We start from the raw sequence: 22,136 nt of genomic DNA, 5'->3' as shown, positions 1-22,136 counted from the left end.
TCTCTAATTTTAATTCATACCCTTCATGTGTTGGGCTATGTGCACAATAGATTTTTGAGACCTCTTTTAAGACTTTAAAATCCCTCAAAAAATCCTTTTGTGGAAAAAAAAAAATTCTTGCGATTTTGCTAAAATAAAGTTTGAATAAAGAGCTTAAAAAGAAAATATTTAAACATTTCAAGTTTTTGTAAAATTTTTTTTTCTTTTTTTACACCATAAAAAATGGCTAATAAAATGTAATGAGAATATAGCCTTAAAGTGCACTTCTACGCTAGGGGCACATAGGCTAGCGCAGTGGTGTCCAACCTGCGGACCTCCAGGTGTTGCAAAACTACAACTCCCAGCATGCCCGGACAGCCTTTGGCTGTCCGGGCATGCTGGGAGTTGTAGTTTTGCAACACCTGGAGGTCCGCAGGTTGGACACCACTGGGCTAGAGTATTAAATAATATCTTGCCCTGCTCCCTTGCAATCACTGTTTTTACTGCAAGGAAATGCAGACAATAGGAACAATTGAATCTTTAGGAAGGAAATGGCCTATGATGCAATACACTAATAGTTTAGTAGGACTAGCCCCAAAGCTTATTATTTTTTTTTTTTTTAACCCCTTAACAATGCAAGACGTAAACGTACGTCCTGGTGATCTGGTACTTAATGCACCAGTACGTACTTTTACATCCTATAGTTAACCCCGAGCATCGGAGTGATGCTCGGGTCATGCGCGGCAGGTCCTGGCTGCTTATAGCAGCCAGGGACCCGCCGGTAATGGCAGACATCTTCGATAGCGCGGATGTCCGCCATTAACCCCTCAGATGCCGTGATTAATACAGATCACGGCATCTGCAGCATTGCGGACACTAAAATGGATGATCGGATCACCCGCAGCGCTGCTGCGACGATCCAATCATCCAGAACGGCAGACGGAGGTCCCCTCACCTGTCTCCGCTGCCTTCCATGGGTCTGCTCGGGTCTGAAATCGAGCAGATGATGACCAATAATACTGTTCAGGGCTATGCGTAGCACTGAACAGTATTAGCAATCGAATGATTGCTATAAATAGTCCCCTATGGGGACTATTAAAGTGTAAAAATAAAAGTGAAAAAATTTGAAAAACCTCCTCCCCTAATAAAAACGTAAATTGTCCCATTTTCCCTATTTCACCCCCAAAAAGTGTAAAAAAAATAAATAAAAAATAAAAATTAAAATATTAATATTCATATTTGGTATCGTCACGTGCGTAAATATCCGAACTATTAAAATATAATGTTAATGATACCGTACGGTGAACGGCGTAAACGTTAAAAAGTCCTAAATTGCTGCTTTTTTATAAAATTTTATTCTAAAAAAAATTATTAAAAAATGTATTGTTTTTTATATAAGCAAATATGGTATTAATAAAAAGTACAGATCATGGCACAAAAATGAGCCCTGATACCGCCGTTTATACGGAAAAATGAAAGTTGTAAGTCTTCAAAATAGGGGGGTTTTAAACATACTAATTTGGTAAAAAAGTTTGCGTTTTTTTTTTTTTAGCGCAACTGTAATAGAAAAGTATATTATCATTTTAATCGTATTTACCCAAAGAATAAAGAACACACGTCATTTTTACTGTAAATTGTACGCCGTGAAAACGAAACCTTGCAAAATTGCGGTTTTCTTTTTAATTTCTCCACACAAATAGTATTTTTTTGGTTGCGCCATACATTTTATGATATAATGAGTGATGGCATTACAACGGACAACTGGTCATGCAAAAAACAAGCCCTCATACTAGACTGTGGACGAAAATATAAATGTTATGATTTTTTGAAGACGAGGAGGAAAAAACGAAAACGTAAAAATAAAATTGTCTGAGTCCTTAAGGGTTAATAAAGATATATTGTTTCTATCTTCCAGCTTTACTCTACAGTGCCTTTGGTGTGATCATAGAAAAGTCCAGAGGAGCAGAAGATGACCTCAATACTGTAGCTGCTGGTACAATGACCGGAATGTTGTACAAATCTACAGGTGCCATTCTCTTTGTGTTTTTAATAGGGAAACTCGATTTACATCAGGGAATCCTTAGTTAGTACAGGGTCCCCCATTCAATACTGTTATCTATTGGCAATAGGAGCAGCTAGCAACAGATTTCTTAAGTCCTGTAAGTTGTGGCCTCCTTTGATCACTCTTATTTTTCTAGCACAATCCAAAGATTATTTACTGGATTGGAAGAGAATTTAGCGGCAAGTCAACACCTTGAACTTTCTCATGTTTCTCAAACTGTTCCTAAACCATTGTGACAGGGTCCATTATCCTGCTAAAAGCCAGCCATAGCTATTTGGAGGTACCATTGCCATCAAGAGGTATACTGCAACAATGTTTAGGCAGATGGTATGTTTCAAAGTAACATTGAGATGAATGCCAGAACCCAAGGTTCCCAGTAGAATAGCACCCAACTCAATAAGCTCTTTAGAACTTTGGGAACTGCAATGTTTTAAGGAGAACCAAGCATTAGATTTTAACATATATAATGCTTGGCAACGTGTTTATATATGGTAAAATCTTTATCTTCACAATGTCTGGGGATGGTGAGGATATAAGTTTGTAAGTCTCCCCCACTTCCTTGTAAGTAGTCTCCTAGGTGGGGATGCTGGCTATGCTTACCTAGTCCCGCCGCTCCGGGCATAGTAATTCCCCTTTGGCATGATTGACAGCCTGTGTCTCCACTCTGCTCAGTCTGCTTAGGGAGCAGAGTGATGACACGGGCCGTCAATCACTCTAAGGGAGCGTCACTATGGTTGGAGTGGTGGGACAAGGTAAGCATAGCCCATAGTCCCCCAGGGGACTACTTACAAGGCAGCTGTGGAGACTTTATATCCTCACCATCCCTGTGAGCAGAAATGTACACCGGGGATTGTGAGGGTGAAGATTTTATGTTTTTGCCAAGCGTTACATATGGTAAAATGTAATGCTTGGTTTCCCTTAGAGAACTGCAGTGCACAATAGCTTTCCATATACTTTAAAACCTTAAAATATATAAATTTCCTATATACTTGCGTTACTTTGCATACAGCGTTTGTCTGGATTAGGTTATGCAGGGGTTGCCCGAAGCTCAGTAGTTCTCTCTGATAGTGTGACTCCCAAGCCCATAGAGCTGCATTAAGCAGCCATCTTAGGCTCGGAGCGTCATCGCGTACCATCATGCAACGGGAGGTTTTTCTCCCTCCAGTACTCTTCAGAGCAACCGCCCCTCCATGAATATGTATGTGTATTACATAGTTACATAGTTAGTACGGTCGAAAAAAGACATATGTCCATCAAGTTCAACCAGGGAATTAAGGGGTAGGGGTGTGGCGCGATATTGGGGAAGGGATGGGATTTTATATTTCTTCATAAGCATTAATGTTATTTTGTTCCAGGAATGTATCTAATCCTGTTTTGAACCTGATAGGCTCAGCTGCAAACCTGCAGTATTGCTGCCCACTTCATTCTATTAGCCAATGGGCAAATCCCGATCCCTGCCCTAGCATAGCATGTTTAGTGGTCTCCAGCAGTGGCAAAACTACAACTCTCATTATGCCTGCATGCAGGGAGATGTAGTTTTCCCACTGCTGGAGACCACTGTTGTAATATGACCCCCGTAAGTGAGTTCTGCCTGACATAGCAGGCAGAGCTCATTACACCGTTGCCCCATGCACTATGGACCCCACTCCCTGGCCAGTGCGACCCCAGTAAGTGAGCTCTGCCCGACACGGCCGGTGATTTGCAATATTTTGTGTTTTGCCATGGCACATCACTGGTGTGTAAGTGAGCTCTGCCCTGCATAGTTTGCCTCCTGTGCTGTGGACCCCAATCCCTCTCATCAAGCAGGGAATTGAGCGCATCAGCGTTTTTTATTTTTTAGTAGTGGAAGCGGTCTTATAGATGGAATCCATTACTAAGCTGGGGCCCCAAAACCAGCTAGCTCTAAACCCCAATTATTACCCTGGTACCCAGAGCCACAGGGTTGCTGGGAAGAGCCGGTACCAACAGGCCCGAAACGTCAAATATGGCACTCCTGGGCCTAGGTGGTAACAGGCTGGCATTATTTAGGCTAGGGACGGCCAGTAACAATGGTCCTCACCCACCCTGGTAATGTCAGGCCGTTGCTGCTTCATTGGTATTTGGCTGATACTGAAAATACGGGGAACTGCCTGATGTTACCAGGGTTGGAGAGGACCATTGTTACTGGCCCTCCCCAGCCTAAATAACGCCAGCCTGTTACCACCTAGGCCCAGGAGCACCATATTTGATGCTCCAAGCCTGTTGGTACCGTGGTGGTGGGTACCGGGGTAATAATTGGGGGTTAGCGCTAGCTGATTTGAGGCTAACTCTAAGCCCGGCTTAGTAATGGATTCCGTCTATAAGATTGCTTACACTACTAAGCTTGTAAAGTTACGTTTACGCCATTGTTTCATTAAAGTTATATATTTTAATAGTTCGGACATTTTATGCACGTGGCGATACCACTTGTGTTTAGGTTTATTTTTGTTTTATTTGAAAAATCGCAGGGATTTAAACTTTATTTGGAGGAGAGGCTTATTCTCATTTATCGTCTATTTTTTTTTTGCATTTTTTTTCCACAATCTTTTTAGGCCCCATGTGGCATTGTTTTCACACAGCGTGCCTCCAGTTGTTGCAAAACTACAACTCTCAGCATGCCCAGACAGCCAAAAGCTGTCTGGGCATGCTGGTAGTTGTAGTTTTGCAAAAGCTGGAGACACAGATGTAATCTCTTGCCACTTGACACTGATCAATGCTATGTCATAGGAGCCTATAAGCACATCATTGATCAGTGTTATCGGCGCTCCATTATTACAGGCTGCTGAGGCCTGCATTATTGGAGCGCCAATCGAACGAGCCGGAGGCAGGTAGGGAACCTGCGCTCGTCCTCTCAGCTGATCTGGACCCCGCGGCATTTTGCCATCAGTGTCTTTATCAGCTCCACTGAGCTAGGGGCAATTGTTTTCAGCATTTTAGATGCCGCGATCAACGTTGACATCCCCAGGATCGGCAGTGTCCGGCGTTAGTAAGTATGAAGCGAGCTCAGCTACTGAGCTTGCTTCGTAGACCCCCGGCTGCACTGTATGTAAACGGCGGCCATCCGTGGTGGGGTTAAGGCACCTCCTCCCAGCACTGAGCACTGCACCACGGACTGTCCAGGAGTTGGCGGATGCTTTAGTCCAGGTCTGGGAGGACATCCCTCAGGAGACTATCTGCCACCTCATCAGGAGCATGCCCAGGCGTTGTAGGGAGGTTATACAGGCACGTGGAGGCCACACACACTACTGAGCCTCATTTTGACTTGTTTTAAAGGAAAACTGTCAGCTTTCTCGCCCCGCACTAACCAGCGGTACTGGCTGGTAGTGCGAGGGATGCTGATCAGTTTGGTCCTTACCGTACCCGGATCCGGCGCGCTGTTCCGCCGTAATCTTTTAGTTTTGGAATATGCAAATGAGGTGCTAACTTGTACCAACTAACTGACTAACTGGCACTCTGTCGTCAGTGCCGCTGGTCGCAGCGCCGCACTGCTCATCAATTTTCCTCCCCTCCCTCTGCCTCTCCCTCTTCTCCCCACTCTATAATGAAGAGAGAGGGGAGGAATATTGATGAGCTGGGTGGCCAGACACTGAGGTCAGAGTGCCAGTTAGCACCTCATTTGAATATACCGAAAATAGAAGATTACGGCGGAACGGTGCGGCGGATCTGGGCACGGTAAGGACCAAACTGATCCGTTTCCCCCTGCACTACCAGCCAGTACCGCTGCTTAGTGCTGGGGGGAGAAAGTTGGATCAGCCTGTAGTGTGGTTTTCCACTTTCATTTTGAGTGTGACTCCATATCCAGACCTCCGTGGGTTGATTAAAACTAGAACTTCCAGCATGTCTGGACAGCCAATGTCTGACGTTCTTTATGGTACTATAACTTGTAATAGAGCCTTTGGCTGTCCAGGCATGCTGGGAGTTGTAGTTTTGCCACTGTTGGACACACAGTTTGAAAACACTGCTGTAATATGATATTGCACAGCACACAGCTTGCATTTCTATTGGACCAGGGGAGGGTGGGGAGAGGGGCCTCATTAGGATGGGATGGGATATGCATATGGGAGGGAGTGGGGTGTTACTTTTATTTCCTCAGTGTGGAGAGCAGGGGGAGGCCAGTAGCTTATAGGAAGTAGGAGAGGAGGATTGTGGGAATCGTAGTCTTTTATTACTTTGCTTCTCCCTCCATGCTACAAACAGGGATCTTTGGATGGCAATTACAGGAAAACGGCTGAACCGATTTTGACCAAATGCGTTTTGCTGGATTGGTCTATCTATCAGTTATTTAAGTTTCAGTGCTGCATATCTCCTTTAACCCCTTCCCGCAGAATGTCATATATAAACGCCGGGTTGTGCAGTGCGTTCGCGCATCCCGGCGTTTATAAATGACATTCAGTTAACCCGGCGATGCGCAGCATCGCACGGGTTAACTGGCAGAAGTCCCGCTGTTTCCAGCAGGGGACAACTTCTGCTTCACCCCCAGGACCATCAATTGATGGTCCTGGTCAGCGATCACTGTGATTGGTCCCTGTGGACCAATCACAGTGATCTGGGGTGAAAGTTCAGATCCCCCGCACTGCCCGCCCCTGGAAGTCGGGCAGAACGGGGGACGAAGGCTGCGGGGGCTCGCGGGGACCTGCGGCACACGGGGGGAACAGGAGGGGACCGGCGGACTTACCTGATCCAGCGGCGGGACCGAGGAGCAGCGCGGGACCGGCCACGTGGACGAGCAGCGACGGGTAAGTATGTAGTCCTCAGAGGCAGCAGTGAAGATCTTCACTGCTGCTTCTAGGAGTCTGAAAACTACAACTCCCAGCATGCCTAGACAGCCTTTGGCTGTCTGGGCATGCTGGGAGTTGTAGTTTTGCAACATCTGGAGGGCCTCAGTTTGGAGACCATTGTATAATGGTCTCCAATCTGTGCTCTTCCAGCTGTTGCAAAACTACAACTCCCAGCATGCACTGACTGTCCAGGCATGCTGAGTTTTAGTTCAGCAACATCTGGCCCTTCAGATGTTGCCGAACTACAACTCCCAGCATGCCCTTCAGCTGTCTGGGCATGCTGGGAGTTGTAGTTTTGCAACAGCTGGAGACACACTGGTTGGGAAACATTGTTTCTAACTCAGTGTTTCCTAACCTGTGTGCCTCCAGCTGTTGCAAAACTATAACTCCCAGCATGCACTAAAAGACCATGCATGCTGGGAGTTGTAGTTTTGCAACATCTGGAGGGCCCCAGTTTGGAGACCATTGTATAATGGTCTCCAATCTGTGCTCTTCCAGCTGTTGCAAAACTACAACTCCCAGTATGCACTGACTGTCCAGGCATGCTGGGAGTTTTAGTTCAGCAACATCTGGCCCTTCAGATGTTGCCGAACTACAACTCCCAGCATGCCCTTCAGCTGTCTGGGCATGCTGGGAGTTGTAGTTTTGCAACAACTGGAGACACACTGGTTGGGAAACATTGTCTGTTTCTAACTCAGTGTTCCCTAACCTGTGTGCCTCCAGCTGTTGCAAAACTATGACTCCCAGCATGCACTAACAGACCATGCATGCTGGGAGTTGTGGTTTTGCAACAGCTGATGCACCCCCCCCCCCCCTGTGAATGTACAGGGTACATTCACATGGGCGAGGCTTTTACAGTGGGTTTCTCGCATCTTGAGATGCAGCAAATTTTGCGCTGGGAAACTCGCTGTAATCCCCCGCCCATGTGACTGTACCCTAAAAACACTACACTACACTAACACAAAATAAAATAAAAAGTTAAAAACACTACATATACACATACCCTTACACAGCCCCCCTCCCCCAATAAGAACGTCCGGTACACCACTGTTTCCAAAGCAGAGCCTCCAGCTGTTGAAAAACAACTCCCAGTATTGTCGGACAGCCGTTGACTGTCTAGGCATGCTGGGAGTTTTGCAACAGCTGGAGGCACCCTGTTTGGGAATCACTGGCGTAGAATACCCCTATGTCCACCCCTATGCAAATCCCTAATTTAGGCCTCAAATGCACATGGCGCTCTCACTTTGGAGCCCTGTCGTATTTCAAGGCAACAGTTTAGGGCGACATATGGGGTATCGCCGTATTGCGTTACAAGGTTTGGGGGGCTTTTTCTTCTTTAACCCTTCATGAAAAGGAAATGTTGGGGTCTGCACCAGAATGTTAGTGTAAACATTTTTTATTTTTTACACTAACATGCTGATGTTGCCCTATACTTTACATTTTCACAAGAGGTAAAAGGGAAAAAAGCCCCCCCAAAATTTGTAACGTAATTTCTCCCGACTACAGAGATACCCCATATGTGAGCGCAAAGTGCTCTGGGGGCGCACAACAAGGCCCAGAAGGGAGAGCGCACCATGTACATTTGAGGTGATTTGCACAGGGGTGGCTGATTGTTACAGCGGTTTTGACAAACGCAAAAAAAACAAAACCCCACATGTGACCCCATTTCGGAAACGACACCCCTCACGGAATGTAATGAGGGGTGCAGTGTGAATTTACCCCCCACAGGTGTCTGACGGATCTTTGGAACAGTGGTCCATGAAAATGAAAACTTGTACAGCCCACTGTTCCAAAGATCTGTCAGACACCAGTGGGGGGCAAATGCTCACTGTACCCCTTGTTACGTTCCTCAAGGGGTCTAGTTTCCAAAATGGTATGCCATGTGGGTTTTTTTTTGCTGTTCTGGCACCTTAGGGTCTTCCTAAATGCGACATGCCCCCCGAGCAAAATTTGCTCTCAAAAAGCCAAATATGACTCCTTCTCTTCTGAGCATTGTAGTTCGCCCATAGTGCACTTCAGGTCAACTTATGGGGTACCTCTATACTCAGAAGAGATGGGGTTACAAATTTTGGGGGGTATTTTCTGCTATTAACCCTTGCAAAAAGGTGAAATTAGGGGAGAAACACACATTTTAGTGGAATTTTTTTTTTTTTTTTAACATATGCAAAAGTCATGAAACACCTGTGGGGTAATAAGGCTCACTTTATTCCTTATTACATTCCTCAAGGGGTCTAGTTTCCAAAATGGTATGCCATGTGGGTATTTTTTGCTGTTCTGGCACCATAGGGGCTTCCTAAATGCGACATGCCCCCCGAGCAAAATTTGCTCTCAAAAAGCCAAATATGACTCCTTCTCTTCTGAGCATTGTAGTTCACCCATAGTGCACTTCAGGTCAACTTATGGGGTACCTCCATACTCAGAAGAGAAGGGGTTACAAATATTGGGGGGTATTTCCTGCTATTGACCCTTGGAAAAATGTGAAATTTGGGGGGAAACACACATTTTAGTGAAAAAAAAAAAATATTTTTTTACATATGCAAAAGTCGTGAAACACCTGTGGGGTATTAAGGCTCACTTTATTCCTTGTTACGTACCTCAAGGGGTCTAGTTTCCAAAATGGTATGCCATGTGAGGGTTTTTTGCTGTTCTGGCACCATAAGGGCTTCCTAAATGCAACATGCCCCCAAAAACCATTTCAGAAAAACGTACTCTCCAAAATCCCCTTATCGCTCTTTCCCTTCTGAGCCCTCTACTGCGCCCGCCGAACACTTTACATAGACATATGAGGTATGTGCTTACTCGAGAGAAATTGGGCTACAAATATAAGTATACATTTTCTCCTTTTACCCCTTGTAAAAATTTAAAAATTGGGTCTACAAGAACAATGAAGATTGTGAATTTTCTCCTTCACTTTGCTTCTATTCCTGTGAAACACCTAAAGGGTTAAAATGATGACTGAATGTCATTTTGAATACTTTGGGGGGTGCAGTTTTTATAATGGGGTCTTTTGTGGGGTATTTCTAATAAGAAGACCCTTCAAATCCACTTCAAACCTGAACTGGTCCCTGAAAAATAGTGAGTTTGAAAATTTTGTGAAAAATTGGAAAATTGCTGCTGAACTTTGAAGCCCTCTGGTGTCTTCCAAAAGTAAAAACTCGTCAATTTTATGATGCAGACATAAAGTAGACATATTGTATATGTGAATAAAAATTTTTTTTATTTGTAATATACATTTTCCTTACAAACAGAGAGCTTCAAAGTTAGAAAAATGCAAAATTTTCAAATTTTTCATCAAATTTTAGGATTTTTCACAAGGAAAGGATGCAAGTTACCACAAAAATTTACCACCATGTTAAAGTAGAATATGTCACGAAAAAACAATCTCAGAATCAGAATGATAACTAAAAGCATTCCAGAGTTATTAATGTTTAAAGTGACAGTGGTCAGATGTGCAAAAAACGCTCTGGTCCTTAAGGCCAAAATGGGCTTGGTCCTGAAGGGGTTAAAGGGATTAAATTACATTTAAAGGGGTTATCCATGTACATAAACCCCACCTTTGGAGGTGTGATGACACGCCACTCAGTCAATAATCCTGTGGATAGGGGATAAGTTTTAGTTAAGTGGATAGCATGATTCAGGACTTCTTTTGCTGGTAGACGGGTGTCTGAATGGGGACTAGATGCTGTGATATACTGTGTGTAGCACAGATTGCTTGATGTGGCTATGAGCTATGAGAAGACCAGGCTACCCTTTACTTCCCATGAATATTGGGTGGCCATTACCCTAGTGCCAGTTCATCAGTTGTATTTTTTTGGACCAACTTTGATTTGTACTAACCAATGCTTACTGTGGGAGCATCCTATGCGACCTGAGATTTTGGATATGCTTTGAAACATTCCTTGCCCAGATGCTTACTTTTACCCATTCTTCCTGCTCCCAGTGCATCAACTTTAAATTGATATTGTCATTAAAAAATACAACCTTTTGACATGTCAGAGACATAATTTGCTAGAACAAAATGTATTTTACCTACAGAGTATTGTTTACATTGGTTCCCAGTGGTAGTCAGCTGTCTAGTGCCAATCTTTGTCTATGACAGTGTTACACTGCTGGAAGAAGAAGACACTGCCAATTTATACTGCTGCCCCAGTCACTGTTCTGGTGGCCCGGGGTATAGGTATGGGGCAGTGTCGTGTTTCCTTGAGAGTGCGACAAACTTTAATCCGTGAGTTTGCTGCTAGTCTGGAAACATACAATCCATTCAAGAAATGATTATAATTTTATTTTTTTTAAGAAAGGACGTATGAAATAAAGATTGAACTTTCTGGCCTTAATTATAAGGCACCATCCACATCTACATTCCGGGCGGACATTCTGCAGGCACTGGAACAATAAGCTCACACTAGAACCGCTCGGAAATGCGCTGGCTTGAAAGACAGCAATCCTTTTCCAGGCAGATTTTGCAGAAAGAATTGTCAATTCTTTTTGGGGAGTCCGGAATTGGAATTTCCACAGCAGATGTTTCCACTGTGCAGCAGAATCCTATTGAAAAGAATGGGAGTCTGCTGCAACGTAATTTGAGTGGGCATTTTCTGCTGCATTCAGCTTGGAAATTCCACTGTGTGAATGGGGCTTAAGAGTCATATCTAGAGGAAACAAGGCACTGCTCACAATCTGCCCAATACCATCCCTACAGTGAATTATGGTGGTGGCAGAATCATGTTGTGGGGCTGTTTTTAGGGGCTGGGACAGAAAGACTCGTCAGGGTCCAGGAAAAGCTGAATGGAGCAAAGTACAGCAATATCCTTAACCCGATAACGACCATGGACGAGTATAGACGTCCAGGTTGGCGGGCGTTCCCGCACCTGGACGTCTATACTCGTCCAGTCTTCTCGTGGGTGCTGCTCAGTGCACCCACAAGATCGCAGCAGGGACTCGGCTGTATCACACAGCCGGGACCCTGCTGCACTGCCAGGACCGAAGTAAACTTCGGTCCCGGCAGTTTTAACCCTTACAGCCGCGGTCGGAAGTGACCGCGGGCTGTAAGTGTTATGACAGAGGGAGGGAGCTCCCTCTGTCTCCTCTGCAGCACCCCGCATCGCGATCGCGGGGTGCTGCGTGTAATACGCGGCTGGCCGGGGCCTGCCGCACTGCCGGGAGTGAAGTTCACTTCACTCCCGGCAGTTTAACCCTTACAGCCGCGGTCAGAAGTGACCGCGCGCTGTAAGGAGTTCTGACAGAGGGAGGGGGCTCCCTCTGTCTCCTCTGCAGCACCCCGCAGCGCGATCGCGGGGTGCTGTGTATGGCCGCACTGCCGGGAGTGAAGTTCACTTCACTCCCGACAGTTTAACCCCTACAGCCGCGGTCAGAAGTGACCGCGTGCTGTAAGGAGTTCTGACAGAGGGAGGGGGCTCCCTCTGTCTCTCCTGCAGCACCCCGGAGCATCGCGGGGTGCTGCTGCATACCTGGGCAGCCGGAGGTCCTACAAAGACCCCCAGGTCTGCCCTGGGTATTGCCTGTCCCTGATATGCTGCCTGCTAGTGAAAACTGGCAGACAGCATATAACTGCAATGCTTTGGAATACTAAGTATTCCAAAGCATTAAAAAGTGTAAAAATAAATAAATAAAATAAAAGTGTAAAAATAAATAAAAATGTAATAATTGTAAAAAAAAATATATATAAAAAATACATTTATTAAATGAATCTAATAAAAAAAAGCATAATGTTTAGGATCGCATTGGCGGACATCCGCAGCATGTAATATGCTGCGGATGTCCGCCACGTGATCCTACACATTATGCAGCAGTCACGGTAATGAGCTCGCTGCTGCGGCTGGGTAGCTTTGTGTGTCCACTCATAGCGGCGGATTTCCCGCCAGCAGTCATGAGCGGACACACTAAGCTACCCAGCCGCAGCAGTAATGGATATATTCGCCATGAGCGGGTGCTTATTCCCACAACATGGCGGATATATCCATCAGAAGCCTTAACTGTCACAGACAGACGCGTTATACTGCCAGCCGACCAAGGACCAATCAGAGAGGTCCCTGGTCCAGCCAATAACTTGTAGGGGTGCGGTATATAAATGGGGTCACTTGTGGGGGTACTGCCCTGAAAGCCAAATGGCGCTCCTCTCCTTCTGAGTCCTACCACGCGGCCAAGGAACCATATATGGCCAAAGCTGGGGTATTCCCGAACATGGGACAAGCAGCTAAATAAAATATAGGGTGCATTTCTTTCAATATCAGAAGTGATGTACAAAAAATATGCCCCCCAAATGATGCATTTGTGAAAAGTTACAATTTTCGAATTTTTAACACTGACTTTGTAATAATTCCTGCCAAAAAACTATGGTGTTAAAATACTCACTGTACCCCCTAGCGAATACCTTGAGGGGTCTAGTTTTTAAAATGGGGTCATTTGGGGGGGGGGTGTTCCTATGTTCTACTACCTTTAAATTTCTGCAAACCTTGCATAGCACATAAAAAAAGATGTACTTTTCAAAATTTCAAGTTAAATTGTTAGGGTTCTAACTAATTTAAAATGTTAATTAAAAACTAAAAAATGACGTCAAAATAAAGTAGACATCTGAAAGTATAAGTTTCATAAACTATTTGGTCAGTAAGTATAAATATTTGCAACCAATTAGTGTTAAAATAGCAAAAAATCGTAATTTTTTGTAAAAATTTCATGATTTTTTGCATTGTAAAAAAAAAACTACAAATTATATCGGCTTACTTTTACTATGTACATGAAGGACAACTTGTGACAAAAAAACAATGTCAGAATTATCGTGATTGGCAAAACGTTACCAGAGTTATTCTCTAATAAAGACAGACATCCCCGATTTGAAAAAACAGGCCTGGTCTTTCAGGGGCGTACAGGTTTATTTGCATTGGTCCTTAAGGGGTTAAAGAGAATCTAACAGCTGGTTCACCTGCACTAAACCCAATATTCTGTAAAATGAAGGGTGGCTTCGGTGCATAGTTCGGGCTGGGCTAAATGTTCACCTTTCAACAAGACAATGACCCTAAGCACACAGCCAATAACTCTCAGGAGTGGCTTAGGGACAACTTGAATATTCTTGAGTGGCCCAGACAAAGGACCTGAAAGGAGACCTGAAAATTGCTTCCACCGACAGTCCACATCTAACCTGGCAGAGATTGAGAAGATCTACTCCATCCAGGGAAAATCCAGGGATAAACCTTTTGTCATCATCCCCAAAAAGACTGGCTGTAATTGCTGCCGATGGTGCTTTAACTGTCCCGAGTAATGGTTCTGAATTTTTGGTAACAATGCAGTATTTTAGTTCTTTCCGTTCAATAAATTGGCCAGAGACAGGGATAACAAGTGCTCGGCTGACCACTTCTCCCTGTCCAATCTAGCAATTATTAAGGGGGGGGGGTCTCAGCTCCCAGACCCCAGCAGATCAAAAGTTTTTATATTTTTTTTTTTTACTCTGATCAAAATCATAGTACAGCTTTTAAAAAAAACAGATTGCTGCATAGTACATCCCACCCATTGAGAAGTACCATTGTCACAAGGGTTAGCAGTTTTATTGTACTACTATATATGCAAGGAGAGTTATGTCAGGCACAACTGTAGTGAATACTAGTGGCATGTCTGATGATTTTCTGCTCGAGTATAGGACAAGGTCTGCTGTGTTGCGGCTGGGCGGTTCTCTACGTCTCAAGAAGGTATAGCTTAATATTCACAAACTTGTAGACAGAACAGACTGATCACTCACCAACTGTGCCGATACAAAATATTTCTTTATTCTTCCATCTTTAAAAACCTCTCTTGCTGAGTAAACATACGCAGACAGGTGGGGGAGGTGAAGAGGTCACAGAGACAACGGCTCTGTTTCGTTCCCAGGGGAACTTTTTCCGGTCTCCGGAAGAAGGAGACCGTAAGAAGTTCCCCCGGGAACGAAACGGAGCCGTCATCTCTGTACCCGCGCATCCCTACCCTTCGCCTCCCCCACCTGTCTTGTGTATGTTTCCTCCGCAAGAGAGGATTTTAAAGATGGAAGAATAAAGAAAACTTTTGTTTCGGCACAGTTGGTGAGTGATCCGTCTGTTCTGTCTACAAGTTTGTGTTTATTGTAATACTACTACTACCCAGCTTGCTGTGAGTCCAGATAAACACAGGGTTCATCAGCTACTGAGGTACTTTCTGTTCTTGGTGGAGACTTGCGCTGAAGCCATAACTATCACTCTTCCGTGAAGCTGATGGCTGCTCTTGGCTGTCCAGCATTTGCCTTTTAAGTACTGGGATATGTAATCTCGTTACTACAAAACATTAAGTTCAGCTTTTAAATCAACTGGCCCTGCTTCTTCGTGTGAGGTTTTTAGGAACATGGTTCAATGGGACTCACCTATTAGGTTGTAATGTTTGAGTATTCATAAATGTCCCATTTAGTAGGAATTTGTTGAAATGAAAGAGGAAAGAAGACTTCATGAATGTGGGTTACATAATGTCACTAGGTGGAAAATTTACTTACTGTGAATTTATAGCGAAACTCTGGGGAAACTTCTGTAGAACAAGGTCATAAACAAGTAGTGGTCAGCTAGAGGTACTAATACACACAGACACTCACACTTTCCCTTTGCACTAGTTTTAACGGTCTTCCCAAATTCCCTTTAAAAAAACATTTAATAACACAAGGTGATACTGTAATACCAGTCCAGGGGCAAAAGTGCCATTGTTTTTTAGACTTTATATATCTGTTACCTTTTCCTGCTACCTACAAGTGTATAGCAGCTACCTGTTATTAATATACTCTGGCCTAAAGTAGGTTGTGTTAATGACATTATTATGTGTTAAATGTAACATAGTTCATAGCAATGGAAAACCCATCAATCTTTCTTATCAACCAATACAAATCTTTAACTTGGCTTTTATAGATGTTTAGTGAAAGCTTAGGCCACAGTATGGAATTACCTTTCTGTGCAGGTGAGAGGTTTTATGTGTCATGGAAAGAAAATAGGTTGCAACATAAGCAGACAGAATCAGGCTCAAGAACTGTAATGTTCCCAAAAAAATTGCATGTGGAATGGCTGGGCCTTAAAGGGGTATTCCGCCCCTAGACATCTTATCCCCTATCCAAAGGATAGGGGATAAGATGTCAGATCGACACGGTCCCGCTGCTGGGGATCCCCGCTGCGGCACCGCGCTATCATTACAGCACAGAGCGAGTTCGCTCTGCACGTAATGATGGGCGGTACAGGGGCCGGAGCATTGTTACGTCACAGCTCCGCCCCTCGTGATGTCACGGCCAGCCCCTTTCAATACAAGTCTATGGGAGGGGGCGTGGCGGTCGTCCCGCCCCTCCCATAGACTTGCATTAAGGGGACGGGCCGTGATGTCACGAGGGGCGGAGCCATGACGTCACGCTGCTCCGTCCCCCGTATCGCCCGTCATTACGCACAGAGCGAACTCGCTCTGTGCTGTAATGATAGCGCGGTGCCGCAGCGGGGGTCCCGGGGGTCCCCAGCAGCGGGACCACGGCAATCTGACATCTTATCCCCTATCCTTTGGATAGGGGATAAGATGTCTAGGGGCGGAATACCCCTTTAAGGAAGTTGTGCTACAGTAACATTTACAGGGCATGTCTGTATTCACTAGTCACCTGCCACAAAGGGAAAAGAATGATGTGGGAAAAGTGAAAAAAGTAAGCTTTATCACAATTGGTGCAAGAAGAAAGCAAAGGTACTTACAATATCGGAGGCATTGCCTATAGCAACTTGCCACATTTAAAGGGGTACTCTGGTTTTATAAAATGTATCCCCTAGCAAAAGCATAGTGGATAAATGTCTGACCACGGTGGATCCAACCGCTGGGACTCCCCACAATCTCATTAATTGGGCCCTGGCTCTTACCAATTCTTTCACCAGTCTGCTGATTCCCCCTTAAAGGGGGTACTCCAGTGGAAAACACTTTTTTTCAACTGGTGCCAGAAAGTTAAACAGATTTTGTAAATGACTTCTATTTAAAAAATCTTAATCCTTCCAGAACTTATCAGCTGCTATATGCTCCACAGGAAGTTCTTTTCTTTTTGAATTTCTTTTCAGTCTGACCACAATACTCTCTGCTGACTCCTCTGTCCTTGTCAGGAACTGTCCAGAGCAGGAGCAAATCCTCATAGCAAACCTATACTGCTCTGGACAGTTCCTAAAATGGACAGAGGTGTCAGCAGAGAGCACTGTGGCCAGACAGAAAAGAAATTCAAAAAGAAAAGAACTTTCTCTGTAGTATACAGCAGCCGATAAGTACTGGAAAGATTAAGATTTATAAATAAAAGTAATTTACAAATCTGTTTAACGTTCTGGCACCAGAAACTTGTACTGTCATTAAACATGATTTTTTATATTTGATTCCTTATGCCAAATAACTAAGTTTTGTAATTGGCTTCCATTAAAAAAAAAAAAAATGTGTTTTTCTGCTGTATACTTCTGGCCACCAGGGGTCTCCCTTCTTGGCTAGAACACATTGTCTGGTCAAAATCTCAGATTTTGGTCTCCTGCTTGTAATGGCAGGAGACCAAACTCAGGAAGTGTTTCTATGCATTGAGCTTGATTCAGCCTCACTGAAAGATAAACGGGCTGAAAGCTGCTGCACAGACCTTGAAGTCTTCTATTCATCACAGCACTGCAACCATGTGAGGGCAGAAGTGGTCCCCCAGCAGGCTATAGTGATGTCATGCCTGCTGGGAAACGCCCACTTTCTCCTGCTGGGAGATTGCATTGTGTGAGCAAGAATAAAGGTACAGTGGTCCCTCAACATACGATGGTAATCCGTTCCAAATGAACCATTGTTTGTTGAAACCATCGTATGTTGAGGGATCCGTGCAATGTAAAGTATAGGACAGTGGTCTACAACCTGCGGACCTCCAGATGTCCGCAGGTTGAGGACCACTGGTATTGGAGGTTATACTCACGTGTCCCCGCCGCTCCGGACTATCACTGCTACCCTGGATGTCGCCGTCCATCGCTGTCGCCGAGTCCCTGGGGTGTCCCCGACGCTCCGGCAAAGCCTCTGCTTCCCCGGCATCCTCGCTCTCCGTCACCGCCATCACGTCGCTACGCACGCCGCTCCTATTGGATGACTGGACGGCGTGCGCAGCGACGTGATGACAACGGTGGAGAGCGCCAACGATGCAGGGGATCCCGAAGAGGACGCGCCGGAGCCCCGAGGACAGGTAAGCGATCGTCAGCGGACCACATAGGGCACCGTAAACAGCTATCCGGTGGCAGCTGAAGCAGTCTGTGCTGCCGGATAGCCATTTATGTGATGGCCCCGACATACAAAAGCATCGTATGTTGATGCTGCCTTCAACATGCGATGGCCTCTGTGGGGCCATCGTATGTTGAAATGATCGTATGTCGGGGCCATGGTAGGTCGGGGGGTCACTGTATTATTACGAGCTTTTTAAAACACTAAAAAAAAAAAGGGTAGATAGGGAACATAGCCTGAGTTAGTTTAGAAAATTTTATTCAGTGACAGGTACTCTTTAATGGAAAACTGTCAGCCTGTTCACCCACACTAGACCCAAAACACTGGGTTATAGTGTGGGTGAACAGGAGTCCGATGAGGGGTCACTGACTAATACACATACCTTAGGTCCTGAGATTTGCCCCACCGAATATCCGTTGCTATATTCTCTGAATTGCACGCTGGAGGTGGGCCCCATCAGCTTAATTTGCATATTCATGGTCTGTGACTCCACATCCTAGTGACTTGGAGTTACGTGAGTGCATGCGCCGACTAAGCGCTCACATCACTAGGACCTGGAGTCAAACAATGGTATGTGAATTGAGCAGATGTGGCTCACCTCCAGTATGCAATTGAGAGTATATAGCAGCGGATCTTCGGTGGGACATATCCCAGGAGCTATTACGGGGTGTATATTTTAGTCAGTGACCCCCTCATTGAACTCCGGTTCACCCAGACTATAAACCAGTGTATTGTGTTTAGTGTGGGTGTACAGCCTGACAGTTTTCCTTTTTAAGCTTACTTATCCATTTTAATAAACTTGTTTGAATCATACAGTCGATATATTGATGACAATGAGTTAATCCCAGAGATTGACAAGTAACTCATCCTATAAACTTATTTGTCCTATACAAGTAACTACAAAAGCATGACATAGAGGAGACGTGGAAAACCAGGGTCTTTATCATTGTCCGTAAGCCTCAAGATGGAATTGCTTGCAAAGCTAAGATCTCATTACCAGTTCCGGGGATGTATTGGTTTGGTCACGTAGCATTGGGATGTTTGCTTCCCTGCCTTGTAATAAATGTTCGTTCAGCAGAATGTAGGGTGAACTATATGCACCTAGGGCTGTATACTGCAGACACTGCTTCTTGTAACCAAGATAAGAAAACTGGGCTGGAAGTAGAAAGAGCTGCTATCTCTAAGAAGCAAAGCACAGGACTGTTACTTTGCGATAATCTTGCATGTAGGGAGTTTACATGCCTGACATCTCTTAAAAATATTGGAACACAACATATTTTTTTATATGGCACTATCTTCATTATGAATACATTTCTTAATGTTTGTTTTTATATTTTTTACTGTTCATTCCAATTTTTATTTTTTTTCATCTTTTCCTTTTTTTAATCCATAATTCCAATTTTCCATCTGTTAAGCTTGTTGTTTTGTGGGACTATTTTATACTTTATGACCTCACTGATTTTACCACAGAATGGATGGTGAAGCCCAAAAAATGATTTGTGGGGCAAAACTGAAAGGGCCATTATGCAGTTTTTAGGGGATTTAGGGTCAATGCAGTGTACTTTTTGGTAAAACACATTTATTCTGTAGGTCCATACGATTACTATACCCAATTTATATAGGTTTTGTTTTTATTTTACTGGTTAAAAATAACTTTTTGTAGCCAAATTAGTTAGCTTGAAATTGTCACTTTTGTTGTGCCCTGATCTCTAGTTTTTATCCGTACAGTGTTTGTTTTGATGGTACTTTTTATAACTTTTTAGGGACTTGCATATTTTACTAGTACGGACATTTATGCACCTGCCGATATTTATTTATGAAATGTTTGTTTACATTCTTTTATTGAAAAATGGGAAAGGGGGTGATTTAAGAGGGGGAAATTTACAGCTGCACAATACGGAGCTGGATGAGGTCACAACCCCACTCAGATACCAGTCACCCGTTCCCAGAACAAACTCCTACGTCCTATAGCGGGAAGGGGTGAGTTTTTAGTCTGGGAAGCTGCATTGTGCTCCTCTCTGATAGACAAGTTGTTTTAAATGACAAAACCTACTTAAAGCGTTAACCATATGTTTATGGCTGTTCTGCAACTAAACTTACTGCCTATTTCTCTCTGTAAATTGTATTTTGCATCTAAGTACTGCCTTTTAATTTACGCAAGCGACTTTAAAGTGTTGCTGTCAAAGTGTTTCTGGTAGCCTGGGCCCGTTACTGGGGTATTGGCTGTATCCCCCTAACAGCAGCCCTGTGTACAAAGTAGGGCCGGCATATAAGCCTTGTTGTCCCCTATTGGGAGTGGGTTTTCCCCCCCCCCTATTGGGTGTGTCTGTTTCCACTATTGGAAATGTCCCCTATACGGAGGGTGCAATTACATGGGACTCTGCCAGGGAATAAAAAATACTGTTCGCTATTATGAGGTGACCCCTATTGGGATGTGTCCGCTAAGGGAGATTTTACTGTACTAATTTTTTATTTGTATTTTTTTTTTTTTTTCGACAGCCGGATTACGTGGCATCGCTCGAGGTGGACTTGCTGGTCTAGCACTTACAAGTATCTATGCTTTATATAACAACTGGGAGCATATTAGGGGGTCTTCAACGAGGATTTCATTATAAATGCCATTTTGGACAGCACTTTACCCATCTACAGTCTTTAAAACGAACTGTACATTGAGTCCTTCTGGATGTCTAGTTTTGTGATGGAACCCCGAACTATATCAAAGTCCTGATTTTAGGATTTTGTCAATGGTTGAGAAGTCCTAGTGTCCCATATAGGGGGCGTAAACGTTGTGTGCACCTCATCGAAATGTGACCTGTGCATAACTAAACAGGATACATAGATTTAAGTTACCGTCAAATTGTATTTAATGATTCACTATATTGCAATGCTTTGAATCCTGTACTTTTAAATTAAAACACATGTAAAGTGAAAAGTATGTATTTTTATTTTTCCAATCTGAAGTATTTATTGTGCTATAGCTGTGATTTATATAGTCATATTAAAGCTCTGTCCTTTATTGGTCATAACTGCTTTGAGTAAAGTTAAGTAGCAGCGTATTTTTTTTTTTTTTTTAATGCCTGTAACTTAATGCAAATGTTGACATGTTTTATGTTTGTGTCCATCTAAGACATTCAGCAAAGTGTCCAGTGACAGTTAGTCAAAATTCATTGGTAGGAATTTATCAAGGTTTGTGTAGGTGTATTTTTTATTTTTTTTAATTTTTTTAATACACCTTAAAATTTGGTGGAGGGCATATGATAAATATGGTGCTGGTGCAAAGTTTTTGTTTTTTTTACTTCGGTACACTAGTTTGTATGGTGCCTTCTCTGCGACTTTTTAACCAGTTTGCGCCTTTAAGGTGACTTTTATTTATTTTTATTTTTTTTAACACTGGCGCTAGGTAAAGCATAAATGGTTATTACTATGATGCCCACACTGCAGCGGTGTGTTTTTGGAGTGGGGCCCTGCTTACCATGTACATAGCAAACTAGTATAGCATAACAATAACAATGTAACAATAACAATTGTATAACAATGCTGTGCGGGACTTAAAAAGAACATGGTGCAATGCTCTGCATGTAGCACTATTGTTTATACTTACACACACAAAAAAGAGTAATACTGTGTGTATGTGTGTGTGTGTATATGTATGTATATATATATGTATGTATGTATATATATATATATATATATATATATATATATATATATTATAGTATATGTGAGATTTTATATTATGACTGATGCATATGCACGTAATAAACTATTGCCAATATATTTACCTTTTTAAAGAGTTACTGTGTAGCTTTGTAAAATGCTTTTATAGCTCAATGATCTGCTATACCGGACTGCGGAGTGGAATGAAGCAATCTATTAAGTCTCCCCGCAATCTCATTTTTGTACTATCCTTTATATAAAAGAATGTTGTGCTATGAAAACATGATTTACACGGTAACTCTAAGGTCATAATTTGGCAATAGTTTCATAATACACTTATATAAAGCATTCATAATATAAAATCTACACCGTAATACTGTACAGTATAAGCATAAACAATAGTGCAT

At 43.5% G+C, this 22,136-nt stretch overlaps 1 protein-coding gene and 1 non-coding gene across 2 annotated transcripts in view; both read left to right on the top strand.

Moving 5' to 3' along the window:
* Positions 1–21,112, top strand: part of LOC130282558 (mitochondrial import inner membrane translocase subunit Tim23) — a 41,850-nt gene extending 20,738 nt beyond the window's left edge. The window contains exons 6-7 of the mRNA XM_056530920.1: positions 1,895–2,005; positions 20,572–21,112. Of these exons, the coding sequence (XP_056386895.1) occupies positions 1,895–2,005; positions 20,572–20,687 (227 nt within the window). The 3' untranslated portion in view covers positions 20,688–21,112. The remainder of the gene's footprint in view (positions 1–1,894; positions 2,006–20,571) is intronic.
* LOC130283670 (small nucleolar RNA SNORA74) lies at positions 10,892–11,094 on the top strand. The gene has a single exon (XR_008846784.1). It is a non-coding gene; the product is annotated as a small nucleolar RNA SNORA74 (small nucleolar RNA).
* Positions 21,113–22,136: the final 1,024 nt, after the last annotated feature.

Source organism: Hyla sarda, chromosome 7 (assembly GCF_029499605.1).
Source record: "Hyla sarda isolate aHylSar1 chromosome 7, aHylSar1.hap1, whole genome shotgun sequence".
NCBI classification, from domain to species: Eukaryota; Metazoa; Chordata; class Amphibia; order Anura; family Hylidae; genus Hyla; species Hyla sarda.
The sequence above is the reverse complement of the archived record's forward strand: the minus strand, read 5'-3'. Positions and strand labels throughout refer to the sequence as shown.